The 20,659-nt window shown below is 36.7% G+C and overlaps 1 protein-coding gene across 1 annotated transcript in view; it reads right to left on the reverse strand.

The window, feature by feature from the left end:
- Nucleotides 1-20,659, reverse strand: part of GPR158 (G protein-coupled receptor 158) — a 322,771-nt gene that overhangs the window by 272,417 nt on the left and 29,695 nt on the right. Inside the window, exon 2 of the mRNA XM_030837212.2 lies at nt 19,328-19,433. Coding sequence (XP_030693072.1) covers nt 19,328-19,433 — 106 coding nt within the window. The remainder of the gene's footprint in view (nt 1-19,327; nt 19,434-20,659) is intronic.

Genomic DNA, 20,659 nt, shown 5'->3' on the forward strand with positions numbered 1-20,659 from the left:
TAAAATTGTATCACAGACCTATTGATTTTATGATTACTAAACTTGCAAACAGCAGTGGACAATATTCAGTTCACTGACTTTTTCCCAAGGCAAATTTTATAATTTTCTTCCAAAAGGATAGCTTTTTTTTTCAGATAGTTATCCCATCAACAAATCAGAACCACTTTACACATTTTTAACTGCAGAACATGCCAGAAACTATGAAACCATTATACACACACACACACACACACACACACACACACACACATATAATGGTTTCATCATGGCTCATACACTTATAGAGCATCATCCATTGGAAAAATTTATCACATCTTATATCTTCTCCACAGTAGGCTTGTGAAAATTAATTTGCTTTCTATAATTATATTCTTCCTGTGTCAAAGAAGATTCTGAGTGACATTATCCATAATGATGAACTTCCTTCCAATCTCCTTAAAGTTGAAGGTAGAATCACAGATTTAGGATTTCCCTTTAAAAAGGTTCCATGACAGGGACTTAGTAAGTACATTTTTTAAACTTATAGCCTTTTTTAAAAAAAGAATCTTGTCACAATCTTGGAGATTGTCAAAGTTGTCACAAACCAAGGTTGAGAATCACAGTCTTACACCCACCCACCCCACACACACATTTGCGTACACAATGGAACTAGAAGTCAGTTTCAGTTGAAGAATGGGTCATATTCCAGAAATAGATCAACAGTTTCTAGGTGACTATTTATGGGTTTTTTAAATCCTTTCTGCCTCTTCTCTGAACACTCTACCTTATGTGCTTAATAAAAAAGTAATCATCAAATCCCATGATCCTATGACTCACTCACAGGATTCACTGACAGGAGCCACGGCCTGAGCTGAGTCCACCCTTGAAGACCTGACCTAGGATGGGCCTCGTCAGCGTGTCCCTGGGACAGGCTGTTTGGCTAACAACTACCCTGATTCCCTCCTTGGGCTCCTCCTTTACTTGTCCTTCAGTTAAACTGGCATTTCTCTTGAATATCATGGTAGACAAAGATGCTTTTAAAGACATTTCTATATTTATATCCACAAGCAATTGCAGAATTAGTAGTTGAAAGATGAAAGACCAGTTTAGGAATAAGAATTCTAAAGCAATGACTGAGATAGGTAATGTCCAAGAAGCCATGAAATATGGAATGTTATTTCAAAGTTCACTGAGAACTAAACTCCATTTTCCTCTCTTGCTGTCTTTCTTGTGAACTGATGATTTTTTGTAGTGGTATGCTTTGACTCTCTTTTCTTTATCATTTGTTTATCTGTTTTAGGCCTTTGCTTTGTGATTACCATGAGGCTTTCATAATACATCTTACAGTCATGACAGTCTGTTTTAAGTTTATAACAAGTTAACTTTAACTGCATAAAAAAAAGTTCTAGACAGTTACCAGATTCCACATTTTCTATTGTTGATGTCCCAATTTACATCATTTTATATTGTATACTGATAAACAAAACAGCTATAATTATTTTTCATGTTTGTCTTCTAACTCATATGCTAGAATTTAATGTGATTTATACATCACCACTGCAATATGAAACTGACTATATATTTACCTTTACTAGTAACTTTTCTACTTTCATATGTTTTCATGTTACTAATGAGTGCCCTTTCCTTTCAGCTTGAAAACTCCCTTTAGCATTTCTTGTAAGGCAGGTCTAGTGGTGATACATTTCCTCAGCTTTTGTTTGTCTGGAAAAATCTTTCTCAATTTCTAAGAGACAACTTTGCTGGGTAAAGTATTTTTGTTTGGCAGGTTCTTTTTTTCTTTGACCATTTTGAAGATATCATACCACTCTCTCCTGGCCAGCAAGATTTCTGCGGAGAAATCTGCTGAGTCCCCTTTTATATGATGACTCATTTTTCTCTTGCTACTTTCAAAATTCTGTCTTTGATTTTTAAGAGTTTGATTATAATGTGTCTCAGTGAAGATGTCTTTGGGTTGAATCTGTTTGGGCATATTTGAGCTTCATGTCATTGGATGGCCATATTTCTCCCCAGATTTTGGATGTTTTCAGCCACTATTTCTTCAAATAAGTTTTCTGTCCCTTTTTCTCTCTTCTCCTTCTGGGACTTCCATAATGAGAATGTTGTTTTGCCTTATGGTATCCCATAATTCACATAGGCTTTCTTCATGCTTTTTCATTCTTATTCCTTTTTCTCCTATGACTGGATATTATTGAGGGGTCTGTCTTCAAGTTCACAGATTCTTTGTTCTGCAATAATTAAGCCTAATGTTGAAGCTCTCTATTGCATTTTTCATTTAATTTGTTGTATTTATCAGCTCTTGAATTTGTTTAGTTCTTTTTTATGATTTCTATCCCTTTGATGAACTTCTCATTTTGTTCATGTATTTTTTTCCTGAGATCATCAAATTGTCTCTCTGTGTTCCCTTGAATCTCACTGAACTTCCTTAAAATAATTATTTTGGATTCCTTTTCAAGTAACTTGTAGATCTCTAGTTCTTTGGGGTTACTTACTGAGAAATGATTGTGTTTCTTTGGTGTTGTCATGTTTTCTTGTTTTTTGTGTTTTGATGGCTTTGCACTGATATGTACACATTTGAGTGGGCAAGTCACCTCTGCCTCAGATGCCTATGAGTGCCATCAAAACTCAGAGGAGAGTATGCATGTGACGCTGGGTATCCTGCATTCCACTGGCTGCAGCTCACCATCAGAGCAGGGAAAAAAGCATTTTGGAACCAGAAATAAAGGTCTTCTTCACACAGTGTCTCTCCAATGCCAACTACTGAAAAGCTTAATACTGTCCCAGATGGCAAAAGGGAAATGCTTACAGGGCTCAGATCCAGTATCACAAAAGCAGGGCAAAAAAGGATGGATTTGGAGTGAGGAAATAAGTTGATAACTGGTACAAGGAATATACAAAACATTTAAATCTCCTGATTTCCACCTCTGACAGAAAAGACTCAACTTGGGGGTTCACCAATTAAAAAACCTAAGTCTCTTTTAGCTTTAGATAAAAGGACCGTGAAATTCTAAAGAACAGAAGCCCAACTCACTTCATATTTTACTAGTGAAGTGTCACATATCCATTTCTGTTTTTCCAGGCTTAATTTCTAGTCTTATAGACAGCATAACAGGGAAGTCTTAGGAAAATATATATTACCGGGACCAAACTACCCAGATATGATATGATATGATATATGATATATATGAAATGATACATAATATACATTGTAATATTTTTCATTATATTCACAGAATTACTTAGTTACATGTATATATATACACACACATTTAACCTTATTAGTTACTAAAGAAATATAAATTGAAGGAACAATTAAGTACGTATTTTTCACCCATCAAATTGACAAAAAATAACTAGCATTTAGTACTAGAAAGAGTATGGAAAAGACTGCAGTTCGAAGCTGGTGAAAAGAGGAAATGTAGGTGGTAACTTTTTTCTCCTTTTTAGTCTTCGTATGGTTTTCATGATTAAAATAAATATTACTTTTATAATTTTGGAAGAACTTTATAAAAATAAAATGTCCAATTATGCAGTCAACAGTGGTAACACCTTATTGATAGACTGATTTTCAAATCACATTTGCTTCTCTAGACACTGACATTGGAGTAATAATACAAAAATAGCTGGAAGAGGAAGACCAATTCAAACATTCTTTTCCAGATTAGAAATAAATTTAAGTGTAACTGACCATAACATGCCCAATATTTAAGACTGTAGAAAGATGTCTTAAATCTTACTGGCGGAAACATTTCAAACAAAGATGTTTTAAAGTTTACTGGCATAAACATTTAAACAAGATTAGCTTTACAATTTATAGCTTCTCTAGAAAAGAAAATATAGCATAATATGTGCCACCCAAACTTGGTGATAACAATACTTCTTGAATCATAACTGGTCAATCTTGAGGTTGGTCACTGATGCTGGTGCTTTCACCCCTATCTCCCACTCAATACCTCCTTGAATTTGATAAAGGAAAAGAAACCCCCCTAGTAGCTCACCTCGTCTTTTCTCTCCCACCTAAAGAAAGCTCAAACCTAGCTCTTTATTAGCAAGAGTTCAAGAAAATTAAAAGGAGTTCATGTCAGAGGCAGGCTTTCCCTTCCAATTTCCCTTCCAGTTTCTTCACTCCATAAATAGTCCACGTCCCCCCTGCACCACTGACTTGCACCTCCGCAACACATAGACAAATGTGCATTCTCAGAGGATAATCTTTCCAGTTATGAATTATAATACGTGACTGACATGTATGCTCAGACCTCATAATATTTTCCTTGAGCTCTTTTGTAGTTGTAAAACTCAAGAAGGATCAAATTTCCTTGATCTTCATGCCCACAACACATGCAAAATATGTGAAGCTAAATGTGTGAAGGAATTCAATGGAATATATTCTAATTGTGGAGTCCTGAACAAGAGACCTAAATGGGATCATATTCTGGAGGTATATTACTAGGCTTAAGGAAGATCTGCTGCTAGATTGGTATTTCGCATGGCATATATGGAACCAAATCATATTTTCTAATACATTCTATTCTTGATTTGGTTTAAGTTGTATGTGCATTTTTAAATGCAGAACTAGATGAATCAGAAAGTAAATTCGAAAATTCTCTGAAACTACTGTGTAAGCTGCAGCTCATAAACCTCTGTGGAGTCATGGAGTCACCTCAAGAAGCTCAAAAAACTCAAGAAACCACAACAAGAAATTCTTCTAGTTTAAACTAAAAACATATCTTGATATTTATATCTTATTTATCAAATGTATATAAGACTACTGTAATGAAATGATTAGTTTATTATGTTTTATCAACTAACAGATATTAAAAGTATAATCATACTTTAAAAGATAAACACTCACTGCTCTAGGAATGCTCGGGACTCCTAGAACCTTTGCCCAAGTTGCACTATTTCTTAGCCCAACATTTATTGGAAATTAAAAACTTCTAGCTTTCATTTTTCTTTCTGGGAATTAATACAGTTTTTTTAAAAAAGGAAAATAAAGAAAAGAATAGGAAAGGAGAGGGCTTCCTTGGTGGCGCAGTGGTTGGGAATCGCCTGCCAATGCAGGGGACACAGGTTCAAGCCCTGGTCTGGGAAGATCCCACAGGCCATGGAGCAACTAAGCCCGTGCGCCACAACTACTGAGCCTGCACTCTAGAGCCCGCGAGCCACAACTACTGAGCCCGCGATCCACAACTACTGAAGCCGGCGCGCCTAGATCCCATACTCTGCAACAAGAGAAGCCACTGAAATGAGAAGCTCGCGCACTGCAACCAAGAGTAGTCCCCGCTCGCCACAACTAGAGAAAGCCTGAGCACAGCAACAAAGACACAATGCAGCCAAACATAAAAATAAATAAAATAAATAAATTTATTTAAAAAAAAGAATAGGAAAGGAGAAAACGAGGAGAGCAGAGGGCAGGAAAAAGGAAAAAAAACAGAAGAGATGTAAAAATAAGCAAAGACAGGCAAATGAAAAAGACAGAAGAAGGGTGAGGGAGATAGGAAGGGAAGGCTAAAAATTGACAAATTTCCAATTATACATTTATACATACTGAAAAACTTCCTATCAAGAAAAATCTAATTTTTAATTTGGTAGTTTGATTGTGGAGGAGAATTTATATGGATTTAGCTGAATAGTATTTGTAAAGCTCTCTATTTTTATGTCAAAAAGAGAGATGCAGTTTTTAAAAGCATCATGTGTTCATTCATTCTTTCAAATCTAGATAAGTGACAAAAATACTTGGCAATGGTGAACTGAGAATAATCACTAGTCAATCTGTAGAGCCACCTACTCTGAATTCTTTACACCCTTTTTACAAAATGCATCTATCACAAATGAAAAACAATAGAAACTAAAGCACATAACTAAGTCATTGTGGCATTTACAGAGTTTTTATTTGATTCTAAAAATAATAGTAGTTGATTACAGTATTTGTGATAATAGAAGTTTCCTAATAAGAAAACCATAATTTTAATTGAACCCTTATTCATTTTTAATAGAACTGCTTGCAATAAGTAAATGAAATAAATGAAGTAAAATATAAAACAAACTAAAGTGAGACCTACAATCTAAGTATCCAAGAAGGTTTTCAGATAATAGGAAGAGTATTATGAGTAACCAGGCTATGCCTAGAATCTTCCATTCCTAAAGGAAGATGGACTACCTGGCAAGCTATGGCAGAATTAATCTAATTAATCTAAATTTTTCTTATGGATGTGATACAGTGATGAAAACAGTCACCATAAGAGATACTGTATAACACAAATATGATATTGTACATGAAATTAAACTACAAGAGCAGCCATACCAATAAGATGTATGAGTAGGCCACAGCCCTTGCCTCAAGGTACTCTTGCATCAGCAACTGATCAGTCCAAAGTCTTAACTAAGATGTAACCTATATTAATTTTTTTAAGTAGCTGAGCCTCAGTTCCCTCATCTGTAAAATTGGAATAATAATAGGTATTTTCTAGGACTATTTTTTTTTTTTGCAGTATGCGGGCCTCTCACTGTTGTGGCCTCTCCCGTTGCGGAGCACAGGCTCTGGACGCGCAGGCTCAGTGGCCATGGCTCACGGGCCCAGCCACTCCACAGCATGTGGGATCTCCCCAGACCAGGGCACGAACCTGTGTCCCCTGCATCGGCAGGCGGACTCTCAACCACTGCGCCACCAGGGAAGCTCTCTAGGACTACTCTGAGGATTAAATTCAATATATACATACACACACACAGACAAACATATACACACATATATATGTATACACACACATATATATGACACAATAATAGGGCAGGCATCTGATGAAAGTAGCTATTGTAATTAAGAGTAATCAAATCATTTTAATACAGCATTATAGGTATTAAAATTAAAATATGAACAATGTACTAGAGCGGCACATAAGGGAGAACTTGCTCTGCTTGAATTGGGGAAAAGGCTGCCAAGGGGTCACAGAAGATCAAAACCTAGGACTCCAAGAATATGCAGGAACTTTGAGGTGGACAAAGTGAGAAACAGTATGTTATTCCAAAGGAAGAGCATGTGCAAATATATGCGTGGAGACGTGAAACACCGCAGTAGAATCATGGAAGGCAAGTAACCAGGTATTGTAGAATGAGAAGAAATTTAGATTTAGAAAGCCATGTATATAAGGTGGCTTTTATCACAGAGATTAAGGAGAGTCACTGAAGAATATTAGGCAGTCAACTGCAAATACTTGTTGAGCGCCTTTATTACAGACATTATTATGGCACTTGAGATACAATGATGAACATAATTGATGTGGTTTCCGCCCTTCTGGAGCTTACAGTCTAGCACAGAAGACAGACATAAATAATTATAAGTAATTTCAAGCATATAAAGTGCTATGGAAAACAGCTAATATTTATAGAGAATGTACATGCAAAGCATTCTGCATACATCAGAGAATAATTCCCAGTTAAAGAAGCTGGAGGCATAGAAAGGTTAACAAACTCAGGAAATCTGAATCCAAAGTCAGCACTTTTAACTGCTATGTGACACAATATCAAAAAAAGAAAAAATACAGGACAACATAATCACATCAATTTTTTTAAAAATCACATTGGCAGCAGCACAGACAATGAATTGAAGAATAAGACTGAAGACAGGAGTAGAGTACTACGAAAGTCCAAGCAAGAAACAACTAAGACTAGAACTAAGTCAGTTGTAGTAACAATGAGAGAAGAGGAAGACCTTCAAGAGTAAGACATCGAAATCACCTTCCTCCCCACAAATATATCAAAAATACATCTACATGTGGAACACCTCCTACAGAACACCTACTGAACGCTGGCAGAAGACCTCAGACTTCCCAAAGCCGTGTGGCTGACAGGATCTTGGTGCTCCAGCTGGGTGTCAGGTCTGAGCCTCTGAGGTGGGAGAGCCGAGTTCAGGACACTGGTCCACCACAGACCTCCTGGTCCCACGTAATATCAATCAGCGAGAGCTCTCCCAGAGACCTCCATCTCAACACTAAGACCCAGTTCCACTCAACGACCAGCAAGCTCCAGTGCTGAAAACCCATGCCAAACAACTAACTAGCAAGACAGGAACACAACCCCACCCATTAGCTGAGAGGCTGCCTAAAATCATAATGAGGCCACAGACACCACAAAACACACCACCGGACACAGTCCTGCCCACCAGAAAGACAAGATACAGCCTCATTCACCAGAACACAGGCACCAGTCCCCTCCACCAGGAAGTCTACACAACCCACTGAACCAACCTTACCCACTGGAGGCAGACACCAAAAACAACAGGAACTACGAACCTGCAGCCTGTGAAAAGGAGACCCCAAACACAGTAAGTTAAGCAAAATGAGAAGACAGAGAAATACACAGCAGATGAAGAAGCAAAGTAAAAACCACCAGACCAAACTAAAGAGGAAATAGGCAGGACCACACTTTGAAAATGATGATATTACACAAACATACTATAAAAGGTGGCAAATGAAGGTGATCTGCAGACCAGCATAAAAACAAAACCCATAAACGAAGTGGTTTAGCTTCTAAGTCTATGAAATCTGGGCTTCAACAGAATTAGAATCATGATGGAGCCAAGCCTGTAGCGACAATTAACCATTATCCTATTTCTGAATGTAAATATAGAATCAACTCTATAGGCTTTCCTGCAGGTAATCAGGGAACTGTAAAGCAGGAAAAATTGCTTTTGCATGTATAAAACAGATTGTACTGACAAGTCAATAGTAAAATCTACTGAATAATTACATAATCGAGATTAGGTCATGGCTCTACTTCATTCCAATAATTATGGTAAGATGTTAGAAAGCATTGCTTAGGGACAGCTCTCTTTCCTGAAGAGCTGTAAAAATAAGTAGATATCTACATATTTAGAACAGTATAAAAAATATTCCTTCTGGAGACAGCATGAACCAAAAGCCTTTTAGAATCTCCTCCAGACTTAAGAGTCCTTGAGTATTTTTACCCCACTGAAATGGTCTCTGACACATCTGACATTTCCCCCTTTACACACTTTTCTACTTCACGTACAATAATTGCTGTAAACCTCTCCATTTACAGTTCTTCTTTGTTTTTCCCCTTAATCCTTCTGTTTTCAGTGTTTTGGTTCCAATTCCAGCCCACATACTTACTCGTGTTTCATTCACTGTTCCCTATACTTCTCCATACACCTATGTCAGTTTACATTTTGAAATACAAAAATATAATTAAATGTTATACATTCTTGTGCATTATAAAGACAATAGCAACTCAAACTATGAATAAGCAGAAAGAGGGGAAAAATACAATGACTTCAAGTGAAAAAGAAAAATTTAAATAGACACTTGCACATTACTTTGCCGGCAAAAGCATTTATTTCAATACTTTATGTTCTCCTTGTATCACCAACCACCCACTTGTTCTCTCTCAATCTATAAACCCTGGGGAGAGAAAAATGATAACTCGAAATGTGTCCTGGGTGAACAGACATAAATGACTTGGTAAAGATACCCCAAAAATAAGAAGGTGGTAAATAAGGCTTTTTCTCTTAAGGAAAAAAAAAAATCAAGGAATAGAGTTTAACTCTTGTATAATACAGTCAGTTAAAGCTTTCTAAATCAGCCAAGGGCTGTAGCTAAGCAACATGATTCTTCACTGTGCTCAAAAGGGGGCTGCCAAGCATCAGTAGCCTCATTTCTCACTGAAAGCTTTGACAAGCTTCCACCATATTTTATATAATTGTAGCAGAGGGAGTGCCAGATTAGATCTGATTTGCTGTCATAATGGGATTTTTTTCCCACATAAGCTAATGATGCAAAGCTATATTTAACCCCTAAAAAAGTCACCCTCAGGCACTCACTGTATATTCTGATTGCCTCTCATATCTAGAATTGGACAAGTAGCAATTTTTCTTCTACTGAAAATGACAAAAGCAATGGTTTAATAGGTAGAGTTTATTTTTCCCTGATTGCCTCCATTACAAATTTAGCTACATACTCCAAATCTGTTCACTAACTTCATATTTCATCAGATGTTCTCTCACCACATTGAAAAGATCAAGAATCTAGTACTTTGAGTTCATATCCATTGTTGTATGTAAGTCAAACTCCTTGCCCCAGCCTACCCCAGCCTAGCTGCATATGCTGCATATGCCCACCTTTAAGCTCAGCCCCATTCTAACCCCTGATCATAGAGAAGTTCGGGAGTATTTTAGGTGTTTATCTTCAGCAATAGTTAGAGTTTAAAATGTATTTATATATTATCATAAACACAGTAGATTCCCTTGGCATCCCTGTACCCAGTGAGTTGCAATCCTCCATATTCACCTTAGTTTTATTCCTACATTCTGATTTGTATTCTAACTCCCTGCAAGGAATAGGTCCCTTTCCTTAACACCTGCCCCTTAACTGATGCCCAGACAATGTGTACAGCCCTCAACAACTTCTATCTAAGGAGATGGATCTTATCCCTTGGGTTCAGTTTCAAACTGGACATTTCTACCATCCCAAATCACTGCCATACATTGAAACAAGAGTACCACCACTGGCAAGAAACTTCTGCTGCTGCCGCTCACACACCTGTAAGATGGAAGCCCTTGTATATTGATCCTAATCCAAATTTCTATGTGAACTTGCCGTACCCTCTTGGAAATTTGTTTCGGCCACCTGAGAGCTAGATCAGTTCTTCCTGACTGGTATACGCCTAACCAATTAGTTAAGTAAGATTCCAGCATGCCTCTTGGCTGAACTCACAAGACTAACGGTATCAGCCCATGGGCCATTACCAGTCAGTGATTCTCTCTCCAAACAACCGTACGTCACCCATAGTACCTTCCTATAGTTTAAATTCCTGAAATACCATTTACTAGATTTATGACCTCAGTCAAGTTACTTAAACCACTCTGTCTTAATTTTCTCATCTAAATAATGGGAATAACAATAATATGTAACTCACACTATAAGTACGAAATGGACACGTCTTGTTTTTTATTATGAAATAGTTGTTTTCTTAGAGATTGAAAAACAAACTTGTATCAAAGGGATACTTCACTTTTGGCGCCTTATAGACTTTTCAGGCTTGGGCTAAAGAAAACTTAATTACTAGCAAATATTATCAAAAGTGCCTTTACCTACACTACTGGTAAGAGATCTTATGAATAAGATCTTGTAAGGGTTTTTTTAAAAAAAATTTTATATAGTCGATAAAGTTGATAAAGTAGAAAGCTATAAATCAAGATTTAATAGATTTTTGTCTCAAATAGACAGATAAATAGAGATATAGACATGAGATAGACAGACAGATCTAGAGAAAGAGTCTATTTACCTTGAATAGACAGGATGTGCTCCCCCTTTGTACATTCTAATGCAAATACTTCAAAGGTCCCAACATTAGATCAACAAGTTCAAGAAGGTTGGTGATACAATCCAGTGACATGGAATGTATACAAAGGAGTGTTATTCAGAAGCAGATACCAAATATCATGACTTTGTCATAGTGGAAAAAATGGATTTATCTTCTACTCTAAGGTATCTGATTCCTTCATAAGCAAAAGAAGCAAATTAGAGAAAAAAATAATAATACTCCCCTATATTGCCTCCTTTCTGGCTCACATCATCCCAGATTCGCAACCTAAAGTAAACTAAACATGTTTTGGCTTTTCCTTCTCACTTCCTCAGAATGTGTTAGTCATCCATAACCATCACCAAAGTGCTTAATGAGTAAGTGGAAATCAAATCCTATAAGCTAGCTTGAATGAAGGCGCCAATGATGAATAGCAGTTTGCTTTATCATTACCATAGAGCAAAATAAGAAAATCTCAAGTTTTGCAGGCACAATCACATGCAATGTGAGAATTCAAGGTATTGCCAATGCAAGGATAGTCAGAGCATTGCCTTTGGATGGAAACACCTTTCAGTTTTTCCCTTTACAGTTCGCTAGAAGTATAAAATCTTAGGGTTGCAAAGATACTTAAGAGGCACCTACTCCAACCATATAGCCAATGTTGCATGAAGTTTTTATAAGCCTTGCAAAATGCCCTCTCTTTCTCCCTTTCCCCCAACCACAAGATGGCAATAGCCACTGGTGAACCCTTGCTCTGTTCCTGGAAACATCTTTCCCTGAACAAGAGAGCCAGCTCTGAACAAGAATTTGAAAAAGGACAGATACATGTATATGTATAACTGAATCACTTTGCCGTACACCTGAAACTAACACAACACTGTTTATCAACTATACTCCAATATAAAATTAAAAGTTAAAAAAAATTAAATTAAAAAAAGAGAGAGTCAGCTTTCCCTTAACTGACTTATTAGGCACCCCAGTACAGTTATTTTGGAATACTATTTCCTAACTCTAGTTTTGGAGCAAGTCCAGAATATCTAGTCCAAATAACTTTCAGGAGCACAATGAAAACTCTGAAAATATCATCAGTTTCCCATTAATTTTAGAAAGGACTATGTAACAAAATCAAACAAGTTAGGTCTTGACAAGTTCAAAAACAAATGGGGAGTCATACAGTAGTGGTATGGCCTCTTTTGGTTAAACCTAGTAAAACGATACTTGACTGAAACAGAAGATATTTAGCCTAAAAGAAAGACTTAGAAGCAGGCTGACAGCAGTCTTCAAATATCTGAGTGGCTGCTGTGAAGAAAAAAAAAAAAAAAAAAAGTTTAACTTTATTTTGAGCAATTCCAGTGGGAGAAATCAAAAGCAGTAACTCTATATTATTATAAGAAGGCCATCTACCCAAAGAGCAGGTTGCCTCCATTAATTCAATATATGTACCAGGCACTGTGCTAGGCACCAATGAACACCTGATCACTGCCCTACATCTTAGCAGAAGAGTGCGATTTCACATGAATCACATTTTGTATTGATAATGAGAGAAAACAGAAGTTTTACTACAAACACAGTGGAAATTTAAATGTCTAGAAGATTACCAGTATTTACTTTTCCCCATTTACTGGAAGATTTTTTCAGTTTTCAGTGTAAAATAATGGCATTAAAAATAGCTTGCAGGTTTACCATTACTTATTTTCAACTGAGTTAACACTGTAGATCATAAGAATGATTACATAAGCCAAAATTCATTTCAAGTTTGTCCTTAAATGTCCCTTAGTGAATTTAAAGGCAATGTTACTGATTCACCCATATAAGGAAATTCAGGCATTTCAAAGGTTTCAATAATTTGTGTGGTTTGACTACACTATAAGCTAGGCCATATTGAAGAGCCCAGCTTGTCCACTAATTGTCCAGGGTCCAATGGTTCCATGTGGTTACTATATATTTCAAATCAGGTTAATGGGGCTAAGGACCTGAATTCTTAATTTTGTTTAATTTTAATTGATTTTCATTTCAGTAGCCATATGTAGCTTGTGGTTCTCATACTGAACAGCACAGTTCTGGAGATAGGTGAACGATAACATATGTAATGCAGAACCTTTCTAGAGAAAAGAAGAGCAATGTTGACATTTCAGCCACAAGATGAAAACAAATATATAACGGTTTCTAAACAATTTCACTCAAGCAGAAATTGAATTAAATAAAAGAGCTCTAGGAAAGTACTCTAAATCCTGCCACAGCCAAACGATTAAGCTATGTTCTGTATATAAGAGGGCTTTCAAAAGAGAATGATTAATTCCCTCTGCTTTCTTTAGATTTTTGCATTAAATTTCTTTTCTTGTGTACTAAATTATACCCTTTCCTATATTTTAACTTTTTAAAAAGATTTCTTTAGAGATTCACTGAGTTACATCTAATGAAGTAGTAAGGAGCTACACATCGACTCTCATTCAGTGCATTCAATAGAAAAGAAGAGATATCCAAAAATTGTCTTATCGCTATATAAAACCACTGGCTGAGCTGACAACAAAACCATTCCCGTGATTCTGGATAGAACAGTGAATCTGATAACCTCAAGAAGTGGTCTCCAAAGCAGAGGACACATGTGGGGGAAAAAATACTAAAAGTTCTATTTATATTTAACTTTTTTAATAAAAAAATAAGAAATAAATTTAGCTTTAGTAATATTTAAGGCTTGGATTGACATTAATGCCTTCACTCAATCCACATTTCATATGACCATAATACTGATAAGGCACCAGAGGTAAAACTGGGAGTTTTAAGACAGAAATATTGACAGTGGTTACTTGGTTCCTATATTTGCTTTCACATTTCAATGTATTACCTTTTATATACGACCATCTACATGGATCTACAGAGTATATTATTTTAAATTGTAAAATATTTCCAACTCTTCATAATAAGATGGTGTGTGACCTGGAGAACCTTTTCCCACACAAAGATTTTCTGATTATCAGAGTGAACTACTTGCTTCTAAACGCGAAGATTAGTTATGCATTGCTGTTTACAAGAAAGGCAGATGTTCTAAACTTGCTGACCTGCTCTATGACAACTGGATGTCAGTAGTGTCTACGTAGCAGGTTTTGTTTTTTTTTTTAATATATAAGCTCTTCCTTCAAAGTAACTGTGACACTTCGATAATCCTTGTGAAAGCCTTCTGAAGTGAGCATTTTGAAAATGGATATTTGGAAATATTTTCAGTGTTCTGTGGGTTTTGTTGCCAAAAACTATAAATACTCACATAGCCATACAGTTTAAACTTGGAAATAAAATTTCCTCATCTGTTTGAAAATATTCCCCATGAAAGTCTGAGTGGATTTTTAACCTATTCTTTTAAAATATTAAGATGCCCAGCTTTCCAATTAGTAGGGACCAGCTGACTTCAGGTAAGATGAAAAACTGCCAGCTGTATTTCTGAAAATAACCTTGGCAAAATTGGTAGATGGAACTGAGAAATGAACACTGTTATTTAGAAAATATAGTCAACAATTAATTTCTTCAGTTGGGATTGACATATCCTTGTGAGGCATATTTTCAACTATGACAGACACTAAAACTAAATATGAAAATAAACTGAACTTAGAGACTTCTGAATCATTGCATTACTAAGTATTAAACTAAGATTTTGTTTGTTTGTTTTTAATTTTTATTGCAGTATAGTTGCTTTACAATGTTGTGTTAGTTTCTGCTGTACAGCAAAGTGAATCAGCTATACATATACATATATCCCCTGGTTTTTCGGATTTCCTTCCCATTTAGGTCACCACAGAGCACTGAGTAGAGTTCCCTGTGCTATACAGTAGGTTCTCATTAGTTATCTATTTTATACATAGTATCAACAGTGTATATATGTCAATTCCAATCTCCCAATTCATCCCACCCCCGGCCTTTCCCCCTTGGTATCCATACATTTGTTCTCTACGTCTGTGTCTCTATTTCTGCTTTGTAAATCGTCTATTTACAAAGATCGTCTATACCAATTATTTCAGATTCCACATACATGCGTTAATATACGATATTTGTTTTTCTCTTTCTGACTTACTTCACTCTGTATGACAGTCTCTAGATCCATCCACGTCTCTGCAAATGACTAAACTAAGTTTTTTTTAAATGATGAAGCATAATCAATCATAACACTGTCACTGAAAATTTTTCAAAAACTGTAAATCAGTCAATTACATTGCTCTCATTAAAGATACATTTATTTTCATAAAATATAATCTACATTAAAACCGTATTTCATATTTATCTCAACCCAATTAAGTTTTCTGATTTATAATATACAGAATATATAACAAAAGATGCATATACTTTATAGCATAAAAAATATACAAGTACCATTGGTGGATGCTTAAAGCATTTTTACTAATAGAATATAATCAAAAAGTTTCAAGACCACTGTCCTAATGTTTCCTACTTTAAATAGTGATTTTAAAAATTCTTCTAATGGAAACAAAGCAAAAGAAAACCTTTAAAACAGCAATATCAATTTATTTGAATGTTTTTCATAAACTATTCTGTAGGAGAAGATTTTGTGTACTCAAAGCAAACAATGATATGACATAGGTCAAGAATTATTTAAATGGATACTGAAAACATGATCAAGTCCAGGTAGCAGTGATCTGAATCAGTCATAAGAATAGCCAGAATAATCCTGCAATCCAGTTCAGGGTGTCGACTCAGATCTCAATTTACTATGCCCTTCAAAAAATACTTATTGGCCTCCTAGACTCGATAACAACCCAAACTTGTTGAGAATTTATTCTCCTCACAAACTATCCCATGCCTTTCTAAAATGCTCCTGAGGCTTCTCTCATTGGTTACATACCACTTATCTGTTTCCAACGTCAGACTCGCTATACTAGTTTAAGATACCTTGGAGGCTGAAAAGCCAACACACTGGAAAAAAAATTTTTAAGTGAAAAGTTTGCCTCAATTATAACTTTGAAATTTGTAACTCCCTGTGGTATTTACAAGAGAAGAATGTTAAATAGTGGCAAAATAAAACCCAGTAAACACGAAGAGTGTCTCTGCTTCTAGTGATGCGGATTTTCATAGACAGGCCCCTACACCCTACAAATACGAATCGTGGTAGATACGTCCCAAAACAAGCTGGTTTACACAATGATCCTTGGGGTCTGTGACAGAAAATCTGTGACAAGGAACAAAGGCGAGCCAGTGCAGATGAAAAACACCCTGAACAAGAGCTTTTCTTTCTGTTTCCCAAGCAATAAAAACATCAGTAGAAGCCAGTTCCTAGTCTCCAATTCACCTCACTACAGGGAAGGACTGAAAGACCACTGCTGGTCCCAAGTCTGAGGATGTGGTATGGACCGGCGGCAGGTACCTAGAGTGACCAACACCAACTCCAGAACCTTAGAAGTTCCAGGCCAGCCCTGTGTCAATCAGACTACCCACCAAGGGCCTCAGGGGCCCAGCCTAGGACACCAAGATCTCGACTCCCAACCCTAGGACCTGGGCAAGTAAAGGGGTCGAGGGATCCAGAGTTTTCAAAACATGCATTTTGTAGATTCAGTGTTTGTTGATGTTATTTTTTGATCATTGAACCTCTTTGTACAACATTTTCAAATGAGATTCATTGAACTGTTGGTTGTCTTACAGGGTATGTTTTTCTGGTTTTTTCCTATAGGAACTGAATAAATGCAATGCTCCCATATATAAAGCCAAAAGTTACACATTCACCCTGATCTTTGTTTACCAGAATAGAGGATAATATTTTATCTTGAAATAACTTAGCTTTATTTGAAAGCTTTAAAAAGACACAACTCTCAGAAAATTGATAATCCTGATGCAATGAAAATAAATCAATCTTCCAAAAGGCCACCCAATAAGACCATCTAGTCAAATACATAGATGTGCTATATGGAAGAAAAACAACAAGATAATTAGAGGCAAGCAGCAACTGTAACAGACTGATAAAAAAATATCTCCTTGTTTCTAGACAGACTGTTTATTGAACCACCCAGGAGCACCACTGAAACAAGGCTATACAGAAATGAGCACATACAGATCAATATCCACAATATGACACCCATGCAGGAAAAATTCCACTCTGGCTAAAAGACAAAGCTTTGGAGCTATACGCCATTGGCATGGAGATAATAATCAGGCTAAAGATATTTACCAAATCAGTAACTGAAATTCATATCTTTAGAAACGCCAGAACCATCCAAAGGGAAGTGGGAACTCAGAAAAGTTCAAAACCATAAGAACAAACAGTGAAGGGAGATGAAAAGAGGATCTTGACCTCTGTGACTTGACAAGATAGAAGCACTTCATTGACATAATTGGGTCCCAATTTGGGGGCAGGGAGTGAAGGAAGTGAGGGCTGTGCAGAGGGTTGGCTACGTGGAGGTGTATGGAGATGTGGGTGTGGGGACGTGTCGGGTACTGAGGAAGAGGGGGTCATGGAAACATGGTGGGGATGTGCGATGGGCTTAGAGGGATGTGGGGGATTTGGGGGGTTTCATCGGGGGTGGGAGGATTGAGGGATATTGTGGTGGGAAGTATGGAGGGCAGGTGGAGGTGTGCGTGGAATGTAGGGGGATGTGGGGAGCTGTGGAAGATTACTTGGGTAGTGGTGGGCTGCGGGAGTATTTGGCAAAAATTCAAACTGAACATGTAGATTACTACATTTATATGAATATTCCCTATTTTAAATAAATCAAGCTGACTTTCCTCATAAATTCATGGAAAGTTGAGATAGCCCAAGTACTTAAGGTCAGGAGCTTTATTGTACATTTGTTTCAGAGCATTTGGGGACCTCAGAGATAGATTACTGAAAATGAAATGAGGATGTCATCACATGTCATCTCTGAAACTACAGAAGACAAGTGACACTAACTTGAAAAGATACACGCAGCCCAATGCTCATAGCAGCATTATTTACAATTGCCAAAATATGGAAGCAACCTAAGTGTCCATCAACAGATGAATGAATAAAGAAGTATTACACAATGTAATACTACACAGCCATAAAGAGAATGAAATGTTGCCATTTGCAGCAACATGTTTGAACCTGGAGGGCATTATGCTAAATGTAATAAGTCAGGCAGGGAAAGACAAATACTGTGTGATATCACTTACATATGAAATCTAAAAAATACAACAAACTAGTGAATATAATAAAAAAGAAGCAGACTCACAGATATAGAGAAGAAACTAGTGGTTACCAGTGGGGAGAGGGAATGGGGAATATATATATAATATAATATTATATATATATATAATATAATATAGGGGTAGAGGGGAAAATAGGGTTATTATGGGATTATATGAAATCAACTGTGTGAAACTTGAAAATTGTAAAGCACTACAGAATTTAAAGAATCTTTCATTCAATAAAAAAAAAAATAGTTAAAAAAAAAGACAAGTGACAGCCTTATTTCCAGAAGTATGATCTCTCTGCCTGTCCCTTACCAACCAGAGTTCCATGAAATCAAGTATGGATAGGAACTGCAAATTGGAAAAAACACACCAAATACACACATTTCTGTTTCAGTTTCCTGTGTACAGTTTTCTCCTTTTTTTCAAAATCTCCTAGCCATACTTTCTCTATTGCTTTTCTAGCAGATGGCAGGGTGTCTGAATGAATACTATCAATGTTTCAACAAGCATCATACTCCACAAAAATGTGCATAATTTGGTTGACCCCTCTTGGGACTGGTTTCTCACCTCAGGGCTATTTTGATTTCCAGCCCATTTTGAACAATAGGGTCAGCCTTTGACTAAAGCCAAACTTCAGACATAATTTTAGTTTCAGCCTTCTCTTAGTCCCCAAATGAACAGTTATTCTGCACAAATTTCATTTTCTACTCCTCTTTCAGTTCATTTGGCAACATTCAGACCTGCATAGGAGATTTTTTTCCCAGTAAGATGCCTCTTGTTCACCTACCCACACAAATACAATATATTCAAAAGTATTGTATTTCTGAGCTTCTGATTTCAAAGAACTTTATCTCTATGTTCTTACCTCTGAATTGTTAAGGTGACATTTGTGAGTTCCTGAAAACCAGCCATCACTTGAACATTGGTCAATGTCCACCTTCTGAAGATTTATGTCAACTTTCATGACACCCCTTAAAACAGAGAAAGACAAAAAGAACAAATTAATTTGAGCCTTTACAATATCTAACTCTGTATTCTACCCTAGAAATCAGCCAAATCAGCATAAAGAATGCACTAAAATTCTTCAAATTGCCCACCCATATTCACCTAAAGTGTACCGAGTGTAGCTACAGACAGAATAGAACAGAATCATAAAGTATTAGTTTTATTAAGTCCGAAAGCAGGGACTCTGTATTGTTCACTGTTTCAGCTCCCTGGATAATGCCTGGCACACAGTAGGTGTTCAATAAATATTTGCTGATTGACTGAACTCCGGACAGTATTACTCTGGACATGGTAGCAAAGTCGACTCTGAAATAACACCTGCTCCCAGTACCCCTTCTATTAAAGTAAATTTTTTAAAAGCCCTTATTTCTTTCTACTCCTATTTCCCAATGCAGGGCCTGGGATGGGAAGGTTGGGGCAAGGGGGCGGGGGAATGAGTTAAGAGGGGAAGACAGTATCAGAAAAAAAGCATCTCTTTCCTCTGATCTTCTATCACAATGACTTTAAGCAGTTCTTTAGGTCTTCCAGTGTTACAAACGGAACAGATTTGCACCATCCACAGAAGTGCCGTTTAGTGTTTACTCTTTTACATCTAGAAATAAAAACACTGCATTTCACTTACCCATTTGAGAAAGGTCACTAAGAAAGAGAACTCACAAATTCAGAGCCAAAAACAAAATTGCAAAGAAAGCTCCAACTTTACCTAAAATTCCTCCATATTTGCCAACCAATCTTCCTATATTTTCCTAAGATCACTCTCTCCTATTTTTCACCACCACCAGCACCCCTAGCACCAGCAGTAACAGACCTATCTGTCCTACACTGACCTATCGCACCTGGACTTACTTGAAATGAGCATTCTGGGGACTGGCCCTGAAGCCCAAAGCTCTACAATGACTTTTTTTCACCAGGTTGAGTAAAGCATAAACACCCCACTAAAACTCGCTAAATGTAAAAACACATTTTCAAGGTCCCATGTCCCCAACTTAAACTATTTTCGTTATGATATTATTAAATATGTACAAACATAAAGGTGGGCTCAAATTCCTTATATTATAGCTTTTATAGCTACAAAACACACAAAATAGCAAAACAAATGAAAAACTATAAAGCCAACAATTTTTAAATTTAAAAAATTAACTTAGGGCTTCCCTGGTGGCGCAGTGGTTGAGAGTCCGCCTGCCGATTCGGG

This window comes from Globicephala melas, chromosome 2, assembly GCF_963455315.2.
Source record: "Globicephala melas chromosome 2, mGloMel1.2, whole genome shotgun sequence".
Taxonomy (NCBI): Eukaryota; Metazoa; Chordata; class Mammalia; order Artiodactyla; family Delphinidae; genus Globicephala; species Globicephala melas.